Source organism: Semicossyphus pulcher, unplaced genomic scaffold (genome assembly GCF_022749685.1).
Source record: "Semicossyphus pulcher isolate SPU_LCO1_2020_fin unplaced genomic scaffold, fSemPul1.0.p SCAF_20, whole genome shotgun sequence".
Lineage (NCBI taxonomy): Eukaryota > Metazoa > Chordata > Actinopteri > Labriformes > Labridae > Semicossyphus > Semicossyphus pulcher.
In genome coordinates this window covers 23,708,020-23,735,000 of record NW_027211694.1, presented here as the reverse complement: position 1 = coordinate 23,735,000, position 26,981 = coordinate 23,708,020, and the positions used below count along the sequence as shown (strand labels likewise).

Sequence of the window (26,981 nt, the reverse complement as noted above, 5' to 3'; positions counted from 1 at the left end):
TAGAGACTGAGACCATAAACTCATTAGGAACATGTTTACTGAGGGAATACATCAGGAGAGGAGGAGGAGCATGTTCTCATAGACTTCTATAGGATCACACTGAGTCGCCCCTTGCTGGACATCAGAGAGAATGCAGGTTTAAGACACCTCTGGATTGGCCTCACCTTTTTGGCAAGGGGACTCAGACAGCATCTCACAGACGCTCAACTAGAGCAAGAATGGAGTTGGACTTGAGAGACGACATCAGCAACCAAACTGTTACCTGCTCTCACCTGCAGGTTTTACAGATCAATCACAAACTGAAAGGCCATCAAACACCTCAGCCACGTCGTTCTGCCTCTCCTGCTCTGCACACAGGCTGACCGAGCGGGATCAGTCGGGACTACGATCGGACAACGATCAGGAGCAAAGGGAGAAACTAACATCCTCATCCTGCTCAGTTTGTGCTCAGATATCAGTTCCAGTTTAAACCCCAGTCGTTCCTCCGGCAGCATCCTGCAGCTCTCGACACAGAGGGTCAGAGGATCATGAAGACTCTGAGCTGTTAGAGAACCATGAACATGAAGAATGGACAGATGCATGTCCACAGTCTCACATAATAACCATCAAACATTATTGATCACTGTCCAGCTGAATGGAGCAGTGCTTCTAGTGAACGGTGGTTCGATTCCCTCTCTTACAGGAACACAATGAACAGCTGAGGAGAACACTTTGAAAGGCCCAGATGAAGGTGTGTCCTGCAGCACGCTGCGTCTGAGCACAATGCAGTTGCTCTGGTATATTACTCTCTGAGAATCTGTTGAGCTCCACAGAGGAAACACAATTATTAATATAAAAGGTTAAAGCACTGAACAACTCCAGCTAATGTCCTGTGTGTCTGTTCATCCTCCTCTGCTCTTTAAAATGTCTACAACACAAGAAAGAAGTGTTTCCATGTACAACAGGAGAGACTTGTACTTACGGAGGGAGTGCCACTCGTCCTGCCTTATCGTCTTGGTGATGTTGTACGAGAGGTTTTTGGGTATCGTAGCCGAGGAGTAGTGATACTTGATGTAGGAGCACCGAGCGATGGAACCTGCGGAGCAAACACAGAGAGGATATCAGCACGGACTCGTGGGTCATTAGTTAACATCTCATGAACGAGTTACAAGGACAACACTCGGGTCATCAGAGGGACAGGAGAAAGAAGCAGCCGGTCAGACCGTCAGACCTGATCTGAGTTTGAGCAAGTAATAAATCAGACATGCAGAAACTGTGAGCAGAACTGGACTCTGATCCAGACTGAGTTTAGAGTCTGGACCGAATCTGGATGGCAGAGCAGAAGCTGAGCGGTTGCCTCATCATCTGCTACGATTACATTATACTCCTGACCGAGAATGCAGCTGTGCACTGTGAACACACTTTCTGTCTAAAGGCTTCCTCCTGCGAGCTCGACTGTAAAGAAGCTCAGAGGTCAGAATCCTGGACAGAAGACAGACTGGTGATGTGAAGACACACAGATCCTGTGCGATCACCTGCAGATAACAGGGACCACAGTTCATTTGGACAGACGCGCCTGCTGAATGAAACTGTAACATTTTAACTTAATCATTGCGCGCTTTATCGATGGGTAGGCTGGCCATGCTGGGTAAACTGCCCCCAGACTCATCTCCTGATGAAGACCACCAGCAGCTCTCCTTGTCCCACCAGGTGGCGCCCTCACCAGGTCATCATGTATGTTTGGACTTACGAAACATTCGAGCTCCTGTTAAGTTCATGAGACGGAGAGATGCTCATTCTCACGCTGTGTTTGGTCGGTTTCTTTGTTTCCTCTGTCGTACTCAGAGTGTACCTGTGTGCTGTCGTGCTCTCTGTGAGCACAGATGTCAATCTTCAGGGACTTCCTGCAGCGTGAACAAAAGCCTGAGATAACATTGTTCCACATTCGAATGATTCAGCTGGATTCTGCAGTTCTTAAACAATGCTGCACATCGCTCTCCTCCTTAAACAATAGTCATCTGCTGCATGAAACGCTTTTGTGTCAACGCTGCACAACTCTTTCAATCACCTACAGCCGAGGCACAAAGGCTGCCAGAGACATTCTTAAAAAGCTATTAACCAATCAGTCAGAGGAGCCATTCATTCATGTGTAATTATAAAGTCTGCGAGTGTCCCCGGCCGGGGGTGTGTGTGGGGTTTCTACAGGAAGTGATTCACTGATAATGTAAAACCTGAGTCAAACTGACAGTCCCACAGATTTCTGAATTAATGCTGACAGACGGAGCGGCAGGAACACGGAAGCACAGCGGGAGGAGATGGTTCATTTCAGCGCCACAGAAGCACGTTCAGGAGACAGCAGGGCTTTCTGTTGGTCAAACACTCGTTATCTCTCTCAGTGGCAAAGTGTGAGCATCATGATGATGTCGGACGCTCGTGGAGGACGGCAGGGTGGATGTTTGAGACCGCTTCAATCTCCAACCAACAGGTACATAACACGAGACGGAAATGTTATGAAACCTAATGCTAACAAGCTCACAATGCTAAGATGCTACTGTATAGCAGGTAATGTTAGCGTGCAACAACATGAGCTGCAGCTGTAGACAATGCTCTGAGTTCTGCAGGTATCTGTTCACTCATGACGCTAATCAAAAATGTAAATCTGTGAAACATCCGGTTCCCTTCGTTATTCGACCCTCGTTGGGCCACACCTGCACCGCTATAAACACAGTGTGAAACCGAAGCGTGTGATTGTGTGTGTTTGCTAACCAGGCTGTGATCCTGCAGCTGGTGGAGAAAGAGCTGCTTCCTTCTGACACGTTTCTGCTCCTCCGCTCTCATTATCTCTGGCACGGACGCCTGGTTCACTGAAAATCTGCCCAACTGAAGTCCTGAGAGGTTTGAACTTCACAAACAGAGACAACACCCCCCTCTGCTTCTGCTCTGTCCTGCAGCCATGCACGCACACACACACACACACACACGCACACACACACACGCGCACACACGCGCACACACGCACACACACGCACACACACATGCACGCACACACACACACACACACGCACACACACACGCGCACACACGCGCACGCACGCACACACACGCACACACACATGCACGCACACACACACACACACACGCACACACACGCACACACACACACGCGCACACACGCGCACACACGCGCACACACGCGCACGCACGCACGCACACACACGCACACACACATGCACGCACACACACACACACACGCACACACACATGCACGCACACGCGCACACACACACACACTGACATAAACAAGTAAACCCAGGAGACCACAGCTGCTCACATGGTAATTACCCATTCATGACTATGCAGTCAGCACCCCCTTGCTCACAGAGACTAGATGTACAAGTTGGCACAGTAAACATCCCATAATACTAACACTACAAATACTGATGCATTTTAATCTCCATTATATTCAAACAAGCTTAAAACTCCTTCAAAAGCACGATGATGTCGCACGATGATGTTGCTCTCTTCAATCACACCAGACTCCATTGACAAAAACAATAATTTTACCTCACAGAACACAGGAGCTGTTGGTCTTCTGCTGCCTTGATTAATACGTTTGTTTGTGTTATTGGACAACTTTGGTGTACAAATCATGAGCCCGGAACGTTTGTGTAGCTCACAATAACACTAAAAAGCTAACCATATGAAGCAGCAGCAGAGCAGCAGCTCCTGTGTCCTGTGAGCTAAAATCACTGTTTTTATGAATGGAGTCTGGTGTGTGTGCAGAGAGCGATGTAACGTCTGTGTGTGGTTAAAACAATCATCTTCCTCTGTAACAAAAAGGTCTATCTCTGTAGGGATCCTTTCTGTCATGTTGTCACACACTTAGAATAACAATCTGAGCCTGTCAGTGGAAACAACAAGAACTGTTAGTGGACGACCTTTGACCCATCAAGGATTATGTTGCAGCCATCACAGCCTGTTTTACTGCTGCAGGATGAACACATCTACTGGAGACACTCACACACTGTTTGTACCTGTTGGTCATTTAGACCCTTAAATATATAAATCAGAGCCATGTTTATAACTGCTCTGTAAAAGAGTTTGATTCCGATCTGCAGGAACGAGCTCCTGTTCGGGAGTGAAATCCATTAAATGCTCTAACCTTAGACGCTCGTCCCTCGTGCCCGGATCATAATGCACCATTGATTCATCAATAACGTTCATGTGTAAAAACATGATCGCAGACGTCTCCTGTTACCCTGGAGCTGCTTCTGTCTCTCAGTGTTTGAAGTGATCTTCACTGTGACTCTGTGTGATCCGACAGGCTTTAAAACACAGCTGAGCTGATGTAAAGGTGGATCTCAGTGATCTGTAGAGTCAGAGAGCTGGCAGGGATTTCCCTCATGTTTGATGAAGCCTCTGAGACCTGCATAAAGCTGATGACCCTGACAAGAGGCTCATCAGAGTAATCTGGCTTCAATACCAAACCAGTGCACCGATCAATAACATCCCCCCTCACACATGCAGACTGAACATTAAGGAGACGATCTGCAGAGACACTTATGTGCACATGTGGGGTTTTATAGGCTCTTCTGCAGTGCGCTCAGACATTACAGAACACATGAAGAAAAGGCTGTTTGTAATCAGAGCTCGTTCTCATCAGCATTTAGCATGCAGCTAATCGATACTCTCCGCACACTCTTCTGCAAGAAGCACAGTCCTTGCATGTCTGTTGGACCGGGCGTGTTGTTGAGGAAGTACCAGGGGTGAGAGAGTGAGAGCAGAGGGATGAAAGCTCCGTCCTGACAACTGGTCAGAGTCCATTAAGTCAGAGAGATTCTGAGCAGATGAAAGTGGAAAACAGCCATTTTCACCTGTCAGAGGCTCAACAAGAGGCGCGAGAGGAGCTTTGTCACAAGTCCCAAAAGAAACCTGTCAAAGAAAAAGTGCAAAGTCTTTGGGAGCAGAGACACAGAATCTAAAGTCCTATAATTCCTCCCGGTAGTGTTCTCTGTAGACGAGGCAGAATGTAACACTGGTAGCCTCATTCCTCCTGACATCTGGCAGACAGCAGATTTAGAAGCTTACTCGTCTTTCCTGAATTCACATATTTGCCAGGAAAAGCTTTTTAAGTAGCTGGAGGGAAGTACTCTCAGGTTAAATTCTGTGGCTGCTTCAGATTAGTTTTATAGACTGCAGAGAGGAGACGCAATTTAACCGTAAAGCTGCAGAGTTTCTCTGAGCAGAGAGTTTCTGTCCAGGATTTACATCAGCAGGGAACAGACAAACCGTGGTCTGGACTAGGAAACAACAAGAACCAAACACTGGTACATCAGCCCCAACGACACGTGTACATCCGGATGAATGGAAGAGCACTCGGGTCTTTGGGGGACATGTTTAACACTAAACTGATGGAGGAGCTCAGAGTTATACGATCGCACACATTCTGCTCTGAACTGACCAAAGATGGTTTGAAGAGAAACATTCATCTATATGAGCAGAGGATCTGTTTCCACAAAAGCTTCAAGAGACTGAATGCAGCCCCCCCCACTGACTGGTTCATGTCTGTCAGGTTCACCAACACGGACGGCTTGAAAGAAAACAATGCAGACTGTTGCTGTGAGACTGGACTGACTGCATTCAGCAGAGGAGATGAAGATATTTAGGTTCTCATCTAAACCATGCAGGGCTGACGACGCTGCTGGACACAGAAATCTTCAGCAGCTAGCTTCAACAACGAGGTCAGCTCCGCCTGCAGTTAGTTATGATGTTGAACTAACGGCGGCGAGTCAAGGCTGATGTTGTTCAGGGAAACGGCCACTTGATACGGCCTGATGCGGAGGCTGACAAGAGCAATCACGCTGTAACGGCCCAAAGAGCTTCCATTGAAAAAGATCCAAACAAATGCAACAACGGAGATGTGCTGCAAATGAAGCGCCCCCTGCAGGCCTGGAGCTGTTCCGCTGTGTGGACTGGATCTGCAGCGTGTTGGATGTTCATGTTTTGGCCTTTTGCAGCACGTTTCTGTCATTGCATTTGTTTTTGAGTCTGTAGCCTGTTTCTCCACATGGAAACTGTTTTGGCTGTCGCAGCACGATTGCCCTTGCTGGCCACCGTAGTTTGACCACTCAGGGAAAGACACATGTTGACAGGTAAGACCCAATCAGGAAGCAAATGTGGCTCTCATTTCCAAAAGTCTTCTGTTCTGGCCGTTTACACTGAAACAGAAAATCAAACAAAATGATTGGTTGGAAACGGCAGGAGAAGATTGGACGCCGGGCGTAAACAGCAAACCTGTCTGATGTCTTCATAACATCAACTCTCTGTTTTGTGTGGAAGTATTAAACACGCCTTGAGAACTGAAGAGACTCAGATCATCAATGAAGCCCAACACCTTTAATCACATGGACCAGGCTGATTCTCCATGAGCACACTGTTGTGGAACCTGTTCTCACAGGGGTGTGAGGTCACCTCCACATATGTAGCTGCTGTGCTGACAGTGAGCGAGCATGGAGCCTGACAGTGCAGTGGGCTGTCTGACAAACACTGACGCTGCAGTGGAAGCTCTCCACAGACGCAGCAGTCCCACCTTAGAAACGTGACGGAGCTGCAGTCACTGTTGCAGAACTAATTAACCAAACGTCTCTTCCCTTCCTCTGCAGAGCCGCTGATGATGATGATGTGCTTAAAGTGACGTCCCCCCCGACACATCTGAATAAAACAGAGGCTGCAGTCAGAGACAGTCTGCAGAGACACAGACTGCTCCGTCTCTGAGGGGACGGTGAGGTAATGTCTTACCTCCCCCGTCCTCACCTCAGATAACACTCAGTGTCAGATAGCACACATACATGCATGTGCATTATCCTCAGTCAATAACTCGTCTGACGTTAGACGGTATCAGAACAGGAGGAGACATCTGATCGCTGACTTCATTGATCGGCTCAATTTGCAGAACAGCAGAACACCTGTTCGTACAGGTAAAGATCTGTGACACGCTGAGCTCATCTGAGTCAACATAAAACACATAAACAAGTTTAATGTGTTGACCTTAACTGCAGAGAGAGCCGGGCCTTTGTTTGAGAACACATCATGCTGTTTGTCAGCTCAGAACACAAACTCACAAACACTTCGAGTATCTGATGATTTTAGATTTCCTCACAAACAGATCAGAGACCGATCAGATTGACAGGCACACCTCGTTCACTCCTGAGCCGAGCACCGGAGTTCCCCAGGGCTGTGTGCTCGGCCCCCTCTGCTTCAAGCAGCACCCAACAGACAAGGAGAAAACTCTGTTTCTCCAGTCTGTGGACAAAAGTTGACTTCTTATCTGGAGGACATGAACCATCCTGCAGGAAGGTGCAGATGTAACAGCCTGCTGCTCAGCTGATGATGAGCTCAAGAGAAGATGGAGAAGAATCAAAAGGTTTCATGATAAATGAATGAGTGTGTGTTCGTGTCTGTCTGTGAGAGCCATGTCCACCTGCATCTGAGTACAAACATGTTTCATCAGGTCAAACGAGTCTGATCACAGGTGAAACACTGATGGTGACAGTCACCTTAATTGGCCTCGGCTAACTTAACCTGAGTCACAAACATTGTTCACAACAACAACTAGCTGGAAAGGTGTTGCCGAGCAACACTTCAGCAGAATGATCTCTTAGTTTTCAGCAGAAACGAGCATGACGTCGGCTGAGAGCGAGGACAACAGCACATCCTGAGTCTGCTGTGAGAGCGTTTCCTTAAAATGCACTCTCGCCTCAGGTAATCCAGCCTCCCAATTTCAATATTTATAGAAGGATCAGGCTCCACACAATGCTCTTTAAGAAACGTTTAAACTGCAGCGATCGGCAGCCGAGTCCCGACCGCTTCCAAATATTTACCTGTGTAGGAGCAATTATGTATTCCCTCCAAAACAAAGTCGTTCTGTGCGGGTCACTGGAGATGTGAACTAACATGACTCAACAGCTTTTTGCAGCGCTGAACAGCCGTTCCTTCAGAGCGGCCGCGTGACTCAGACTGAGCCTGGCGAGAACACAGGAGCATGTTGAGAGAGAAGGAAGCAGCACGAGAAAACATGGAGGGAAATCTGCTTTTCATACGAGCAGATTTCAGAGAGTAACCCGACTGGACGTCAGAGGAGACGAGCAGCGAGGGATCTACACTAAGCATCTAACCAGCAGAGTAACATGCAGGACTGTGGGGAATTTACAGATTAGTAGGGCTAACAAAGAGCAGGAACACATGCAGATACATCTGATGATAGAAGTATGAAACCTGCAGCTGACACATTTAGTGTGCCATGTTTACAGAGCCAGTACCACAGTGGTGAGAAGGTTTCAGCAGGATGTGGCTGAGGGGAGCTGCTCCTGAGATATTGGTTCAGAGATCCCTGTAGCGCCTCCTAGAGGATAGGAGGGCAAACAGTGTCCTTCATAATGCTGTGAACCCTCTGCAGATACAACTGGTGCTGCACAGCCTCAGTGGAACACGGACAATAATGCCTCAGTGTATTTTTATTTATTTATCGAGGAATCGTGAATCAGAGGGAGTTTTGTAGATATTCTAGAGATTAGAGTAAAGACCTCGGTACTCTGAACACAAACAACAACACAATGAACAGAGAGATCATAAGTTATTCTGATAGCCTCCAATGTAGCCTTAAACTCAGTGTCAGGTATTGCCAAAACTACGTGTGCAAAGAGCAGCTTTCAACATGCGATCGAGCATTTCTTCTGTAGAGTTTATTTGGAACAGTTTGAAGATGACCTCACAGCGTGCTGATGCAGATTTACTTTGAACAAAGTCTTTTTTAAATCTACATACGTGTTTGAGCTTCCACTCTCTCAGGTGTGTGAAGGCAGGATAAATGAGGAGCATCACACACTGTGAGGAGGTGGTTGTGCGTTTAGACGGAGCAGAGAATGAGGAGTAATCTGATGCCAGGCCGGTGTGATACATTCAATATCCTCCGACATCAATCACCATCTGCTCCTCGGCCAGAAGCTGCTCTCCCAACCTTTGATTTCCTGACTGCATTTACCTCTCTGCATCTCGTCCCTGCATCTCGTCTCTGCATCTCGTCTCTGCCTCTTGTCTCTGCATCTCGTCTCTGCATCTCGTCCCTGCATCTCGTCTCTGCATCTCGTCCCTGCATCTCGTCCCTGCATCTCGTCCCTGCATCTCGTCTCTGCATCTCGTCTCTGCATCTCGTCCCTGCATCTCGTCCCTGCATCTCGTCTCTGCATCTCGTCTCTGCATCTCGTCTCTGCATCTCGTCTCTGCATCTCGTCTCTGCATCTCGTCCCTGCATCTTGTCTCTGCATCTTGTCTCTGCATCTCGTCTCTGCCTCTTGTCTCTGCATCTCGTCTCTGCATCTCGTCCCTGCATCTCGTCCCTGCATCTCGTCCCTGCATCTCGTCCCTGCATCTTGTCTCTGCCTCTCGTCTCTGCCTCTCGTCTCTGCAGACGACGGCAGTGAGGACCTGGTATACCAAACGTTGGGCGTTTGCATCAGGAGACACATCCCGTCACACAGCATCACAGCCCCTCAGTGAGCGGCTCTGCTGAGACTTTTTCTTCTGCTCTCCCAAATGGATTCTAACGCAGTCATTTTACCCAAATTGTCCTTCATCCTTCTGCAAACATCTCGGAGGCAGACCCCATCTCCTCTCTGTGACTGAGGAGTGTTTGTGTGCTTACTGTCTCTGCACGGTCTGCATGTGGATCTTTTCTTGCGAGGGTTCAGCCAGAGGACTCGGAGAGGGACTGATCATCCTCAAGCGTTGGTGTTTGACCTTTGATTAAAGGTTAATTGTTAACACGTCTTTCTCTGCTAGCATGATGATGAAGATGAAACACTGTGATGTGGACTGAGTGTGCTCCAAAGGCCGAGTTTGTCTCCAGGATAATCAAGAAATAAAGCATCAGTTTCATCTCTGTGCAGTACAGAGGCAGTCCTGCTGTGTTTTAGCCTAGCTTAGCACAAAGACTGGAAGCAGGGGGAAACTGCTAGTTTAGCAGGAGGTTAGGAGGTCAGGAGGTCAGGATGAAGCTTTCAGTTAGACTACGACTGCACTAAGAATAGGACAGATATTCTCTCTGTTTAGGGAGCTTGTAAGGCTCCAGGCATATTGTTACACTGCCTCTCTGCAGACAACAAGTGATATTGATCTATTGATCTATGGATCGACTCCTCTGAGTCTGTGTAAGACAAACAAAGAGGGCGAACGAGGAGCTTTTGTGTTACTTTGGACTTTAAAGAGGAAGCGTCGGAAACAACCTGAACATCCCACAAACTGTGGCTGGACGCACTGGAGCCAAATCATCTCTGAAAACTGCTTATTGATTTTGCAAAATCAGAGAGAGATGGAAAAACTCTTTACAACATCACAACCATGTGTCTCATCTCTGTTAATGGAGGACGTCCAGCAGCTTCACGCACATCGACCAGTTCACTCAGATACATGAAGTGAATCTGTGTCATCCTTTCACCACACAGCAGACACGCTCCTCATGCTGCTACACGCAGACACACCGTGTGAGAAGGAACACACCACAGACTGTACAAACAACGGATGAAGTCACTGTGATGTCACACATCAGATTCTCCACAGCCGCCGTGTTGGTTCTCACAGTGTGAAGGCTGTGTGTCAGACGTGTTGGACGGTCTGTTAGGCCAACAAAGCAGCACAGATTATCTGTCTCATATTTACATGAACAAATCAGCAAAAGGATGCATGCTGGGTCCGGCTAACAGCTAACATGCTAACTGCTAACATGGTCATGATGGATACAAAAGAAGAAGATTAAAAAAAGATAAACTTCTTGTGGAAGATAAAAGTTTCAGTTCTCTGAAGTCGTATAAACTCCTGATTTGTTGTTTGTGATCTGTTTGCTGATTGGGTAACGTCCCCAGTGTAAACCGGATCCAGCTGCCTCGTCCTGTTTAATTCACCTCACAGCAGAGAGGATGCACGGCTCTCTGCCAGATGGGAGGTCCTGCTGCAGTCAAGCCCTGCATGGCCTCATTTTTCTGTGACCCACTTCCTCTCCTCCTCCTCCCCCTCCTCCTCCTCCTCCTCCTCCACCCTCATCCCTTCTCCCACACCCACAGGATTACAACACGGAGCGGGCGGGGGGGCAGCGGTCCTGATGCTGGGCGGACTACAGCCTGCATTTACAAACCAGCTGTCAGTCATTTTACCTCTGCCAGCATCCTCAAAGAGAGATGCTCAGAATGCTGCCTCATAGCAAGTGTGACTGCGGTGTCAGCTGTGTGTGTGTGTGTGTGTGTGTGTGTGTGTGTGTGTATGTGCGCGCGTGTGTGTGTGTGTGTGTGTGTGTGTGCGTGCGTGTGCGTGCGTGTGTGACTCCTCACTGTGGATGTACGTAGCTGTGAGCGTGACGATCAGCATCATGTGGAGGATTTTACACTGATGAAGTTTGCTGAGGTGTCGTGTACCTGAGAGGAGGAATAAAATACAAGCCGTGATGGTTCGATATCGTTATCGTCTTTTCTACCACAGAATGATTATTTATATTTTCTGTTTAGTCGTTTTCAGACGCCTGAAAAGGTCAAACTGTTCCCAAACATGCGTTTGTTGGTGTTGTGTGTACCTGAAGGAGACGAGCCTCCAGCCTGTGGAAGCTAACACACACAGAGACTGAAGCGGTCGCTGCACGCGCCGCAGCTGTAGTGAAGGATAAAACCAAACGTCGCGCTCAGAGAGAAAATGTGTTGGTTTGCTGTCACTTGGGTGTGCCTCTGTGCCTCCTCATGCAGGAGTCATACAGACGGATTATTTTAAGAAATATTAATCACATAGTTACCACTCAGCATGCACGTGCTGTATCCTCTGCCTGTCTCATTGAGTCGGTCTGATCCACAAAGACTAATGTGTTAAATCACAGTTTCTCTCTCTCATTAGAGCTCTCTCTGCTTCTCTGCTCCTCGTGGTGTTCGTCTGAGATGATGTGAAGGTAGATGAGTCCCTCACAGCGGGAGCCCATCAACGTTTAGCCGACCTAATTCTGCCTCACACAGGCCTGTCAGACACACTCCGTCAGTAATAACCAATTAAAGAGAAGAAAACCTGGAGTTTCCTCCCGTGGCGCTCAGCGGGAGCCCATCAGAACAGATCTGTCTCGAAGCAACAACTTTCCACTTCTCACCGATCCAAAGCTCAGATACACAAACACACCAGAGCAGGACGCTGAAGGTGGAGCTGTTTGTCTGTTCATGCATTCAGAAATACAGGGAGGGAAGATTACAGCCAGAGCTGTTTCATTGGACCACAGATAGTTGGTGTGATTTGGTCGACAAGGCCTCCATCATTAATGACACGGCAGGCTGGATGTTACTGAAACAGACGGAGCAGGGAGGAAGTATTAATCACATGACCTTCTTTTCAAAGTAGTCACAGAACGTTTGGTGCAGAACGTTTTGAAACTTAAGTGAGATAGTTCTAATCGAAACCATGACTGTTTCCCTCGACCTGAGCAGTGTTGCTGCCTCGTCACCAAAACTAGTCATGCCTTAATTATTGTCAGACGTCGAGAACTCATGAAACGTTTTTAGCGAGCTTTAATTTGACGTATAGCTCCTTTATAGTCCTTTGCACACATTAATAAACTCACTTAGTTTCATGCAACTCAACTAACCAATCATACACAGTCATAGGTCTGTGCCTTAAGGAGCACTTTGGGGTTCAGTGTCCCGAGCTTCCAATTAGCGGACGATCCACTCTGCCTCAAAGCCCCAGCCGGACCTACATGTTTATTATTGCTGACTTGACCTCAGAGTCCTGCACGTGCTGAAGCCAGAGGGGGGCCTGGATCGTCCTATTTTGAAGCGCAGGGCTGCTGACCAGCGGAGTGAGAGCGTGGTACTCACTTCCTGTTACATGTTTGCTGTCGTTGGATTGGTCCTTTTTAGTTCGCAAAAAGAAAACAAAGCATGTTCGTCGTAGACGATACTCAGAACCAGGCGGCTTCACTCAGCTCCAGTCTTCAGGGAGCGGGTCCAGATTGGGTTCACGACTTGTTTAATGCCCGTGCAGACCTGACCTCAGATCTGACCTCGGTGCTGACCTCAGAGCTGACCTCGGAGCTGACCTCAGAGCTGACACAGTGAGTACAGTGTATTACTGTGTTTAGCTTTTGTTGTGGAGAAAACATGCTGATCAAACAGACCCGCTGCAGAGAGGAAGGATTAGATCTGTGACATATCACTGTGACGTCGCCTCTCTCTCTCTGGCGATCCATGAATCAGCGTCCGTCCTCCACGAAGGCTACGGCTGCAGCCATCCAGCACTCAGCACTCCTGTATAAAGATCCCCACAGTGAGCAGTCTCTGCAGTGCAGCCCTGAAAGGACTCTGGTTGGTGATGACATCATCGCTGTGGTTTCATCTGAAGGTCCAGCCCCCCCCCCCGTCCAGCTGTAACGGGGGGGTCCTAAATCTCTCTGCGCTTCAGTTAAGGACGGTAATGACGGATTGACTGCAGCGCTGCTGTTATCTCCCCTCCTCTTCACCGTCCTCCGCTGACCCTGACGATGATGGAAGTCCAACATGTTCATCACCTCGCAGAGGACACAAGGAGGAGGAGGATGAGGAGGAGGAGGAGGAGGAGGAGGAGGAGGACCTGTAGTGTTTCTCCTCGGTTTCCCAGTTCCTGCCCCTGAGGGGGAGTGTAAGTGGGGCAAAGTGGCAGATTAGCATGATGGCAGTGAGACATCTGTCAGTCTGTCTGACAGTGGGTGTCAAAAGACGCCAGTCTGATCAGATCAATCATCCTCCTTCACAAACTCTTAAACAGTATGTGGTCAACATGTAACGCTCCACTTTAAATCAAACCTGATGGAACGAGACGACACCGAGAGGGAGCTCCGATGACTGAAGAGTTTATCCTTTGGAACAATTAATGTCATGCTATGAAGAGAGGTCAGGGCAGAGGAGAGAGAGACGAACAGAAGACGCCACTGAGTGATTGACAGAAAGGCCTGAACAGGCCGTTACTTGATCGCCACAGTCGGGGTGCCAGTCACAAAAATACCAACTCCTGCAAAGCATTGCTCTGATCACCTCCTGTGTAACAGCTGCTGCTAACCGTGTAGATGAGCTGAACTACCTAAGGTCTGACACCTGTCCACTTCACCTCACAGCGTGTGTGTCTAACCACCTGCAACGTTCCCCACTGCTGGGGGGAAACCATCACCCTACTCATGATTATCCATCCATTGTCTTGGGGGCTGGAGCCTATCCCAGCTGTCATTGGGTGAGAGGCGGGGAGAACATGCAGACTAACACAGAAAGGCCCACTACGCCTGAACCGGGACTCGAACCAGGAACCTTCTAGCTGTGAGGCATCAGTGCTAACCACTGCACGGTTACTCCATCATCTTGGCTAACCTGATATCATTTGGTAGACGAGATGAGGACAGATGTTCAGCGAGGCAGAGAGCACCAGGATCAATAAGGTAGACGACAACAGGTGAGACTGGACACAGGTAGGACGTTGCCTTAACTCACTAACTCACTCAACATGCAGGGAATCAAAGAGGCTTCGTTCTCCCTGTAACAGCTCAGCGATATGATTATGTCATCATGTTGCTTTAAGCTCTTTTAACCATCACAAATCTCACTGATGGAGTGACAGAAACACAGGTGCACATGCTGGTAATCAATACTTTTTATATTCAGCGGCTCAGCAGCCGCGATGGTCAGAGTTTGAAGTGAGCAAAAGTTCCTGACAGACCGAAGGAAGAAGAATCAACGCGGCCATCCTAACAGCCACGACAAAACTTTACACTCACATCTACCCAGGGAGCTCCCAGCAGCACATCCGGCCTCCTGTCTGTGGGCAGCTGTATTGATTTCTGTATGTTCCACTGGAAGCACAAGAGACTGAGTAAGAACATGTCCTGAACACGTCCTGTGCATGCGGCCTGTTAGCCGAGTGTTTCTGACATCCAGAGACTTTGAACTCGTGATTACAGCTCTTTGTTCACACGTCTGAATGCAACGTATCTTTATGTCTAACCGACAGTCATCACTGGTGTCTGTAGGAACAGAAGCATCTCTGTGATGTCGGGGCGGGCAGAAGCACGGAAGAGTGACACAGGAGACTGCTGTTCACGTCCTGTTTCCTAGCAACAGTCAGCTGTTGGCTTATTGAAACCCTGACCACGATCTCTCCACAAACCTTAGAAATGTTTTAGCTTTAACTCGGGAGCTGGTCAGTGTGTGACGCTGTGAGTGTGAAGGATAACCACCGAGGAGGTGTGATGAGAGCGCTGCGGCTGCTGTAGAGAAGACGATTCAGCTCCTCAGCAGGGTTTAATCTGGATTAATAGATTGAGTGAACAGAGTGGCAGTCAGTGGGGAGAATCTCACCTCTTCAGCTCTAAAGTTTAGTCACTTATTCTGCAGCAGAAACTCTTCACTGGTTTGTTTCCGTCCTCGAGGAGCTGCCAGGTTGTGACAGATTTTTAAGCCGTTTTTGTCCCGAGGGATCTCCGTCCGATCGTCTCCGAGAGCGACACCAGCCTCTCTGTCAGCAGGTTCCTGCAGCCGCTCAGAGCTGGTAACTCTGCAGCTGCTGTTTTAATGTGAGAGCTGTTTTATTTCATTTCAACGTGAGCTGACAGCTGCTTTCATGGAAACAAATGAGTCATTGAACGCAGCGTGTTCTGTAACCTTGGAGGAGAAGAGAAGCTGTTGGGCAGACCTCTGACAGAAGATTTACTCATTACAGACTCGTCTGATGGTGTACAGTAACACACATTAACATAATCATACTTAATTCTTTCAGTCAGATGAAGATGTAGAAAAACCAGCTGCCCTGTTCATCGACCTGTTTCTACAAATGTCAGGGGGAGCCGTCAGGTACGAGTAACCTTTGTGTCCACAGAGCCGACCCATGCGCAGCCCGACATCCACACAGCGCGGACCTTTGAGCTTCAGATGAACAACACGTCAGAATATCATGAAAGGGACGTGTTTGTACTGGACTTATGACTTTAACAATAATAATAATAATAATAATAATAATAAAATACTTAAAGGCTCAAACAGTTTCATAACCGGGCTCGGTGTTACATCCACATCTGTCCCGTACCTTGAGCTCAGCATCCTTCACCCTGACCCTGAACAGGCAGCGCGGTGAACAACATGTGACCAACACGCACCGATGGTGAACATGTCACTGTTACACTTAAAGGCTGCACAGCTGAGCCTGACACACTTTCCCTCAATAATAAGACGATGATCATGATTCTTCTATGGAGTGGAAGAGGAGCCTGCGAGGCTGAGACACAGATGAAGATGTGAGATGCCCTCGTTCCTCTCACAGCGGGACGCTCAGGCGTCACTTCATCGCGTTTAATGCACACTTAAGACGTCACTTCACTTTCTCATGTGCTGTGTTCGGTGTTAAAACTGTCGAGCACAAAGACGTGACGAACAGAACCTTTAGGCTGAACACGTACTCTTTAGACATGACATCACAGTAAGCTGAAACACTGATGTAGACTGTGTTCAGACTGCAGCTGTTAAACTCTAAAACTATAAAACTATAAAAACTAAAAACTGTTTAAAAAACTGCTCAAGAGTTCAGAAACATTTTGTTTCTACTTTCAGAAATGTTTTGATCCAAATGTTTATTCAGCAACATTTAACATGAAACTCAGAGACAGGCAACACATGATTGATCCATCTGAACATCATCTCTGAGATCAACTGATGTAAAGGTGAAACTTACAAGTGAAAAATATCCACTCTTGTTTAACTCTGCTGCCTTTGGACGTCTTAGCTTCTCTATAAAAAGATATTTAAAATAATAAATCTTAAACACTGACGGATTAAACTCTGGCTATAACATATAACCAGCCTTCTGCTGCGAGCTGCACAAGTCAGATCTGCATATGTGAGCCTGATTTGCACGTTTGTGTGTCCGTGCTGCAGAATGTGTGTCACGCCTCGTCTGCACGCTGCGAGACAGCTGGAGCGGAGCTGGAGCTGCTCTGAGCTGTGTGCTAACCTAAAACGACATCACAGAGCAGCTGACCCACATGCAGACTGCCGGCGGTTCTTCTTACACTCTGAGAGCGGAGACGTTCCTCCACACTGAAACACTGGATCGAGTCTGCTCACAGAGTCTGAAGAACGGAGGTAAACCTGACGGGTTCTCTGGTTCAGGTTCATCCGTGTGTGAACAGTAGGGGAGGCTAACCTCACCTGCGTCTCAGACTGTACCTGTGCTCGTCACTGTGTTGTCGGATGAAGAAGGTGCAGTCACGATGCTGTGAATCAGTCACACACTGAAAGCAGAAAGGTGTTTAACAGCAGCTTGTTAAACTGTTCTTGAACGTTCCTCATCACATTCACTCTGCAGAGACTGTTCCTGTTTGTGGAACTGATCTTTCTCCTGCTTCACTTGTAAACAATTCATCTCAGAAACATATAAAAGCATCCAGTTTAAAAGCTCCTGTCAGCCTGTTTCAGTCGAGTGTTTGACGTTAAGATGTGCTGACTGAGGCCCAATGAGGAGCCTCACTGGGTTTATATGTTCAGAGCATCTGCAGAGCTCTGTTAAGCTGGTTAGCTTGTTTTATAACTCATAATCTGAATGCAGTGCTTGAGTTTGTTCATGATGTTGCTGAAGACGATATCGACTCTGGAACTGACGTCCTCCTCCGTGCGCTGCATTGTTCACAGTCCGTCAGCAGCTCGAGCAGCGACCGTGTGTTCAGATCAAAGGTAAATTCTCCCTCCAGATGTGTCTGCTAAATAAACGCTGTGTTCTCTCGGTTCGTCCCATCCCCCGGAGGAGCGCCCGTTCATCTGTCTGTGCTGAGTCTCAGTCTCACTGTAAACAGGAAGTTACACAGAGGCTGCACTCTGGCTTACTGCAGCGGGATGAAGCCCAAACAGAAACAGATTTTCTTGTGATCGACTTTAATTAACGGCTCTTCAGTTTGCTGAAAGAACAACATCATGATGCAGATTAGGAACAACATGAAGCTTTGTCAGGTCTGTCCTCAGGAGGAGAAGAACACTACTGTAACATGAGACGGAGGGCGGAGCCATCGTTTATGATGCATTCAAGGAAGTCAGGAAATCTAAATGCTGAACGTCTTTAGTGACACAGCTCAACTCAAGTTGAATGTTAGCTCTAGAACAGATTGTTAGCTGTTAGCTGTTAGCATGCAGATCAATAAGAAGATGAATCATCATCACATGTTGATGGGAGCTGTGATGTCACTACAGCGCAGTTCGCTCCGCCTGCTTTCGCTCTCCACACAGACAGTTTTTCCTGCATACGCTGAAGCCTGCTGATACGTGATTGGTCAATACTACTCGGACTACAAACGTACTACAAATGGACACTTCCTGTACTAAAATCCTGTAAATAAAGACTAAACAGCCGATAATATAAGAAAGAACGATCCTTTCTTAAGTGTTCAGACGTGCAGTGATCTGTGCAGCGGTGCTTAGAGGTGCGATGACGTAGATGCTAACATTCGCACAATAACAAAGTTAACTTGCTGATGTTTCGCTCATAATGAACATGTATATTTACCAATAATAACCAAAGTGTCCGTCTGTGAGGGAGCAGGACCGAGCTGATCATCAGCACAGCTCCTGTTCTACAGCACGGGGCTGAAACCCGCTGACCTCCGCTCACTGACAGTAGCTGTTGAAGCTCAGGACATACAGGTGTGTGATGAGGCTGACACAAACACAGAGGATTAACAGCACATGTGTCGGGGGTGCTGATGTTGTGTAAATCCCGCTCAGCCTCCTGCAGTCAGAGAGGAGCGATGGAGGATAATCTAAACCCTGGAGAGAAGATGGGAGGCTTATTTCACATATTGATGGAATTGATTTTCAGGCTTGAATGGCCAAGTCCAATTATAATGCCCTTCGGAGTGGGGAGGAGGAGGGGGGGGGGGGGACGGGGGGAAAGTGGATCCGTCAGCGGGAAAAGGTTTGGGCCTGTTTGTGAGATAAGAGCGCTCCGTGTCATTGGCTCTGTTTTGATTGGATTCTTCCTCTTTTGATGTTTCCCTCCCTCGTATTGTCCTCGTCTTGATTTAAAGTCCCGTCTCCGGCTGAATGTGGAATCAGTTCAAGTCTGAAATTTGCATCAGATCTGAATAATGATGACACGTTCTGGCTGCTCCCTCGCTTCCTGTCAGACCGCCGTTGTTTCCCGTCCTCCTCTCTCCGCTCATATTTGACTCCTGCGGTGAGTGATGGGTCTGGACCAGCCTCGAGTCCCATCCTGGCACTAATATAAGCTGTGCAATCCCAGCATGCACCACTCCAAATGCAGGAGGCGGAGCAGATCCTGGAGGCTGCTGGCAGATTGTGACACGTCGTCACGATTACAGCTCTGACAGCGGTTTGAACATTTCAGGGAACATATGTGCTCGTGCTCCTCCTGCCAACACATGTGTGTGTCCTCTGAGGCCTGCAGCCAGCAGCTCCTCATTACAGACACATCGCTCTCTTATGGACTCCGTCATCTAGAATTGACTGTGTATCACACACACTGTCCTACAAGAGCATCAACACGTCTCTGAGCTCGGTCTTTATTAGCTGTAGTCTGTTTGTGGTGCGATCAGCAGGGTCAGTAGATGCAGAGACAGTGGGGGACGGGATGTCGTTAAATGTTGGGATAAAGGCGCAGACATTTTCAGAGCGTCTCTCCTGGAGGATCCAGCCCTCCACAGAGCTGACAGATCCCAGCGTGAAGCGGGCGAGACCATGGAGTCAGAACATGTCAGACACGACCTCCTCTCATCTGACGACAGAGATGTGTTCGGGGAGAAGATTTATTAAACATTTAAATATGAGCATCACGTCTGATGAGTCTGAGTCTGAAGACGCTGCCTGTTTCACCAGAAAGTGATTCGAGCCTCGTCTGTATAAATGTTTTTTACCACGGAGGCAGAATCTGCAGGCGATGGAGAAGACTTGGTGTCTCAGATGTTCTCAGTTTGTCGTCCACGAGCGTTTCAGCGTGCTTTGGTTGTATGCATGAAAACAGTGTGAAGGAAGGATCGGGCGTAACGCAGAGGTCGTCCGATAATGATTCAGTGTCGTCTCTTAACTGGCGAAGCAAAGGAAGTTTCAGGTATCGTTGAATGGACAACAGAGGCCCTGACATGTTGGCTGTAAAGTTTCACATGATTTCTCTACGTTGTTAAACAAATCGCTCAGGAGTTAAATAAAACAGCAGACACGTATGCAGACAAGGTAGCAGCCTCCCAGGCTGCCCGGCTTGTTGCCGTGCAGAATGACATAAACATTTAACAGAACAGATCAACCCAGGATCGCCCACACTGTCACTGATATCCAATCCAGCTATCTGAGGCCAACATCTCATATCAGTGTGTATCACTGCATCCTGAGTCAGAACTACTATGAGCATCACGACCAAAGACAACTGATGGAAACAAAGGTTGTATGAACGGAGCACCAGGCAGCACCGGACAAACGGACCTCCAGAATGATCCAGTGGTACACAAGTTTATGGATCTGTCACATATCCATAACGCTGAGGAGAGGAAGCAGGAGGGAGGCCTGATCCATCACAGATTATTAGAATATATCTGTAAAGTATCCTTTAGATTCCCGGATCTCAGATCTGTCAAACGTACAGAGAAAGATTTCTCCAGAGATGAAGGCTCTGACAGACATGAAGTCAAAGCTGTTTGTTAGTCAGTGATGCTAACAGTGATGCTAACAGTGACGCTAACAGTGATGCTAACAGTGATGCTAACAGTGACGCTAACAGTGATGCTAACATCAGAATGTGAGGTTAGGTACAGGCTCGTGTTGGACCCCACAGACGTGTTAACCATCCTCCAAACATCAACATGTTCCGAACATATAAAAGATCTTCAGGTGGTTTAATGTCAGGATATCAGCCTTTGCATGAACAGTGTTTCTGTGCATTCATTCAGTCACAGCAGTCAGTCGTGGGCCGCTCCCCGAAGAAGAGGCCGCGTTAACAAGAAGTCAGGCTGAATGTCGAACACTCCTCTGGGTTCATGCGAGCATCAGGTCGTCTTATGGCAGGATCAGCTCTCAGCTGGAGTCCCGACACTGACTTCAGACTTCCTGACATCTCATGTCATGTCCTCCTAACGTAATGGGCTCATGTTGTCACAGCAGGACATCCTGAGAGCAGCTCCAGGCGGACGCTGGTCCCCCGAGCCCCCACAGACAGGCAGGCAGCAGCTTTGTGAGGGAGACATGCAGGAAGTGGTGGGTGTGACAGACAGGTGGGCCGTGCTTAAGGAGTCACATGAACCTGTTAGTCAGAGGAGTAGTTAGAGAGGAGCTGCCTCTGTTCAAACTACAACACTAGCTGCACTTGTTTCCATCAGTGCACACCTCAACACACTTTTCCAGCTAACATGGGGTCAGCGGCATTTTCAGAAGTTCCCACCTGAGTTGCTTGGATGCCAGGTGTAGCTTCCACCAGAGCTGTGCGTGTCCTGGAGTGTTTGCTTGTTTCACTTTAATGTGAAAGCTGAAATCTCAGCAGACTCTGGAGCAGGTCGTTTCCTCTGTCAGGACTGAAGGAGCCGAACCTCCTCTCTGTCTGTGTGAACTACATTCTGCTCAGTGTCCCCAAAAGGCTTTGGATGATGTCATCACTTCCTTCCACAGACTGTGCTCATACACACACACACACGCACGCACACACACACACACACACACACACACACACACACGCCTACATACAGAGACATCCATCATCGACGCTTGTCTTGACCAACTTCTCCAGCTCAGAACAAACTCTCTCTCGCTGCTCTTAATTAACACCACCACAGCTCCTGTTTCAGTGCCTCCATCTGCACAGCTCCTCTGGGTGTGGACCGATGGAGGAGGGGATGCGTGTGTGTTTTATTTAAATAAAATACTTTCTTACGCTCCTCTGGAGTGTGCAGTTTTCATTAATCAACTCACCGTGGCCTCAATTTGAGCCTTTGTTTCCATCGGCGGCGGCGGGCTTTAGAAGCGGGAGAGGGACACGAGGCGTGCTGGCATCAGAGTGATGATCCGAGCCCACAGCGGCACTCATACATCTCCTGCCACGCTCTGTGATGCCAGCTGCAGCGGGGCAGGGAGGGGGCCGAAAATGGCAGATCACAGCAGACCGCAGAGGGCTGTCGGGCTGTGTGGACGCTTCTACAAACCACAAACGATCTCAGAAGCAGATAGCATGAAGCCTGTGATGGATCACATCACTCTAAATGTCCCTGACTGAACCGCTGCACTAATGCTGCATCAAACTTTAATGCAAAGTCATGTCCTGGTTTGTATCTGAGCTACATGACGAGGAAGCTCTGCGAGGTAACATCCGAGACGAAGTGAGAGCATGAAATACAAGAATGACTGCGTGTTTCTGCTCAGAGGAGAAGGAACAACAAACACTTCTGTCTTATCGGGCTCCACTACAGCGTGCCTCGGGCCTGAAGGAACGGAGCGATGCACGGACACAGAATGAACATGTCTTATTTTCTGCATCGCTCGTTACTGTTTCATTTTCCACCAGCTGTGAAACCAGGATGGATAAATGATGAAAGCTTGACAACTGAAGCTTTGATGCTGCAAAAGAAATTAGACCTTTAGCTTCAGTTTTAAGGAACCCTTTAGCACCTGTCTTTACTGTCTGGAAAAAGGCACCGTTAGCATCTGTTGTAAGCTAACCTTTAGCTTCAGGTTAAAGGAACCCTTTAGCACCTGTCTTTACTGTCTGGAATACGGCACTGTTAGCATCTGTTGTAAGCTAACCTTTAGCTTCAGGTTAAAGGAACCCTTTAGCACCTGTCTTTACTGTCTGGAATAAGGCACTGTTAGCATCTGTTGTAAGCTAACCTTTAGCTTCAGGTTTAAGGAACCCTTTAGCACCTGTCTTTACTGTCTGGAATAAGGCACTGTTAGCATCTGTTGTAAGCTAACCTTTAGCTTCAGGTTAAAGGAACCCTTTAGCACCTGTATTTACTGTCTGGAATAAGGCACTGTTAGCATCTGTTGTAAGCTAACCTTTAGCTTCAGGTTAAAGGAAGCCTTTAGCACCTGTCTTTACTGTCTGGAATAAGGCACTGTTAGCATCTGTTGTAAGCTAACCTTTAGCTTCAGGTTAAAGGAACCCTATAGCACCTGTCTTTACTGTCTGGAATAAGGCACTGTTAGCATCTGTTGTAAGCTAACCTTTAGCTTCAGGTTAAAGGAACCCTTTAGCACCTGTATTTACTGTCTGGAATAAGGCACTGTTAGCATCTGTTGTAAGCTAACCTTTAGCTTCAGGTTAAAGGAACCCTTTAGCACCTGTCTTTACTGTCTGGAATAAGGCACTGTTAGCATCTGTTGTAAGCTAACCTTTAGCTTCAGGTTAAAGGAAGCCTTTAGCACCTGTCTTTACTGTCTGGAATAAGGCACTGTTAGCATCTGTTGTAAGCTAACCTTTAGCTTCAGGTTTAAGGAACCCTTTAGTGTCTGTTTGAAGGTACTCTAGCATCGTGTTGATGTATTCTTTAGTCACTGTTTGAGGGCAACAGTATTAAGGTAGCCAACAATTCAAAGCCTGTCTCGAGGTACCCTTTAGCAACAGTTTAAGGGACTGTTTTAATGCAACCTTTAGATTCTGTCTATAAAGGTAAAGGTTCCTTCAGCATTGATTGTAATGCACCATGAAGCTAAGATGTAATGGTATCCTCCACCACCCGTTTTAGGCCAAACTTTAGCAATGCTATTAAGGACCACTTTAGCATCTCAGCGACTGTCTTCAGTGTCTGGACAAAGGCACCGTTAGCATCTGTTGTAAGCTCACCTTTAGCTTCAGGTTAAAGGAACCCTTTAGCACCTGTCTTTACTGTCTGGAATAAGGCACTGTTAGCATCTGTTGTAAGCTAACCTTTAGCTTCAGGTTAAAGGAAGCCTTTAGCACCTGTCTTTACTGTCTGGAATAAGGCACTGTTAGCATCTGTTGTAAGCTAACCTTTAGCTTCAGGTTAAAGGAAGCCTTTAGCACCTGTCTTTACTGTCTGGAATAAGGCACTGTTAGCATCTGTTGTAAGCTAGCCTTTAGCTTCAGGTTAAAGGAAGCCTTTAGCACCTGTCTTTACTGTCTGGAATAAGGCACTGTTAGCATCTGTTGTAAGCTAACCTTTAGCTTCAGGTTAAAGGAAGCCTTTAGCACCTGTCTTTACTGTCTGGAATAAGGCACTGTTAGCATCTGTTGTAAGCTAACCTTTAGCTTCAGGTTAAAGGAACCCTATAGCACCTGTCTTTACTGTCTGGAATAAGGCACTGTTAGCATCTGTTGTAAGCTAACCTTTAGCTTCAGGTTAAAGGAACCCTTTAGCACCTGTATTTACTGTCTGGAATAAGGCACTGTTAGCATCTGTTGTAAGCTAACCTTTAGCTTCAGGTTAAAGGAACCCTTTAGCACCTGTCTTTACTGTCTAGAATAAGGCACTGTTAGCATCTGTTGTAAGCTAACCTTTAGCTTCAGGTTAAAGGAAGCCTTTAGCACCTGTATTTACTGTCTGGAATAAGGCACTGTTAGCATCTGTTGTAAGCTAACCTTTAGCTTCAGGTTTAAGGAACCCTTTAGCACCTGTCTTTACTGTCTGGAATAAGGCACTGTTAGCATCTGTTGTAAGCTAACCTTTAGCTTCAGGTTAAAGGAAGCCTTTAGCACCTGTCTTTACTGTCTGGAATAAGGCACTGTTAGCATCTGTTGTAAGCTAACCTTTAGCTTCAGGTTAAAGGAACCCTATAGCACCTGTCTTTACTGTCTGGAATAAGGCACTGTTAGCATCTGTTGTAAGCTAACCTTTAGCTTCAGGTTAAAGGAAGCCTTTAGCACCTGTCTTTACTGTCTGGAATAAGGCACTGTTAGCATCTGTTGTAAGCTAACCTTTAGCTTCAGGTTAAAGGAAGCCTTTAGCACCTGTCTTTACTGTCTGGAATAAGGCACTGTTAGCATCTGTTGTAAGCTAACCTTTAGCTTCAGGTTTAAGGAACCCTTTAGTGTCTGTTTGAAGGTACTCTAGCATCGTGTTGATGTATTCTTTAGTCACTGTTTGAGGGCAACAGTATTAAGGTAGCCAACAATTCAAAGCCTGTCTCGAGGTACCCTTTAGCAACAGTTTAAGGGACTGTTTTAATGCAACCTTTAGATTCTGTCTATAAAGGTAAAGGTTCCTTCAGCATTGATTGTAATGCACCATGAAGCTAAGATGTAATGGTATCCTCCACCACCCGTTTTAGGCCAAACTTTAGCAATGCTATTAAGGACCACTTTAGCATCTCAGCGACTGTCTTCAGTGTCTGGACAAAGGTACCAATTAGCATCTGATTAAAGGTAAGCTTCAGCATTTGTTCTAAGCTAACCTTTGGCTTCAGGTTTAAGGAACCTTTGTGTGTCTGTTTTAGGCTACCCTTTAGCAACAGTATTAAGGCACTATGTGTCTCATTAGATGCTAAAGGATGTTATAACCTGTGAGTGAGCTCGAGCTGTGGACACCTGGACCAGTTAATTCTGTGAAGGCTGCTACATGAGCGTAGCTCCCCTTTGAAGAAGAAGTTAGTTTGTGTATATAAAGCACACGGTGTGAGCTGATGGCACATGTATGTATCAGAACAGGCGGCTGGCAGTGAAGCGCTCTCACATCACCTCTTTCAGACCTGAGGAGGTGTTGGGCTGCTGAAGGTTGGTGTGGTCGATACACTTGATTGACACCGATCCACACAACATGGAGCACCTGTTTTATGATGCACATCCAGCAGTTTGAGTTTAGTCAGAATCTCTGCAGGAACAAATCAATTCAAGTTTTTATAAGTTTATTTATATTCATTCTGTTTTCAGTGTAAATGTTCAGAATATCACTGAACACATCGTTACTGACCTTCACAGCCCCCCTCTCTGTATCTCTGTATACACCACCTGAAACATTGCAGTGTGATATCCATCTGACTGACCTTGCTGTTTCGAGGGTGCAAATATCCGACCGTGTCCACATCTCACACAGGATGTAGATAAACCTGTGGATAAATCCTGCTGCAGGCCTGATACCAGACCAGACTGTGTTATTGATCGATGCTTGTGAAACCGAGGCCCGTGCACCTGGCTGGGCTCGGCGTGACGTCAATGATCTGCAGCTGCTCTTATGTGCCTGTTTCCTCCCTCCTGTTTGATATTCCCGACCATGCCTGTTCCAGCGAGCCGCTCACAAAGAGATCTGCATACCGAGGCCCGGCGAGGCGGAGCACCGCTGCATATCGCCCGCACTGTAATTACCCCTCAGCTCTGTGCAACTTTGGAATAACAAACGAGCAATCAGTCGCATGTTTGCAAAAGGTCTGAAAGAATCAAAACAACAACATCAGCCATGAAGAGGAAGAGGGAGAGATGCAGCGCACATTTCCAGGCTGCTCCCACAGAGGCTGCTGCAGTGCTGGCTCACTGAATCAGAGAGGAAATGTTCTTTCTGGCTCAGCCGGGCCCCGGGGAACCAGCTGAAAACAGACCGCCAGCTACTTCATTTTTCCAGCACATGAAGCTCTAAAAATTGTGATCAAATTAATTCTTCCAGTTTGGTATGGAAGCCCCCCCTCCCTGCCAGAACTCGCCAGTGGCATCAACATCTCCAGTGGTCAATTTGAGCGTTACACAAGACTTCAGTGAGGGCTGGTTAAGATGGAGAGAGGCTGCAGAGAGCACCAGTGCTAGTTTAAACACATCTAGTTTATTCTCATCTTTCTGTGCATCTTGAATTTGTGAAGTGTCACATCAAAAAGAATGAAGTGAATTTAACCTGTTAACTGTTAAATGGCTGAGAACGGCCTCTGAATACATCCTGCATGTGTTACAGAAATATCTGTCACACTGTGAATACCTGCAGCTGATTTCATGGACAGTTGCTGAAGCAGAAACAGACCTGTGCAGTAACTCCTGATCAGATACTGTTACCA

At 47.4% G+C, this 26,981-nt stretch overlaps 1 protein-coding gene across 1 annotated transcript in view; it reads right to left on the bottom strand.

Moving 5' to 3' along the window:
• The window catches only part of tmem178bb (transmembrane protein 178Bb), a 93,682-nt gene that overhangs the window by 41,392 nt on the left and 25,309 nt on the right, over positions 1 to 26,981 (bottom strand). Inside the window, exon 3 of the mRNA XM_069671374.1 lies at positions 962 to 1,075. Coding sequence (XP_069527475.1) covers positions 962 to 1,075 — 114 coding nt within the window. The remainder of the gene's footprint in view (positions 1 to 961; positions 1,076 to 26,981) is intronic.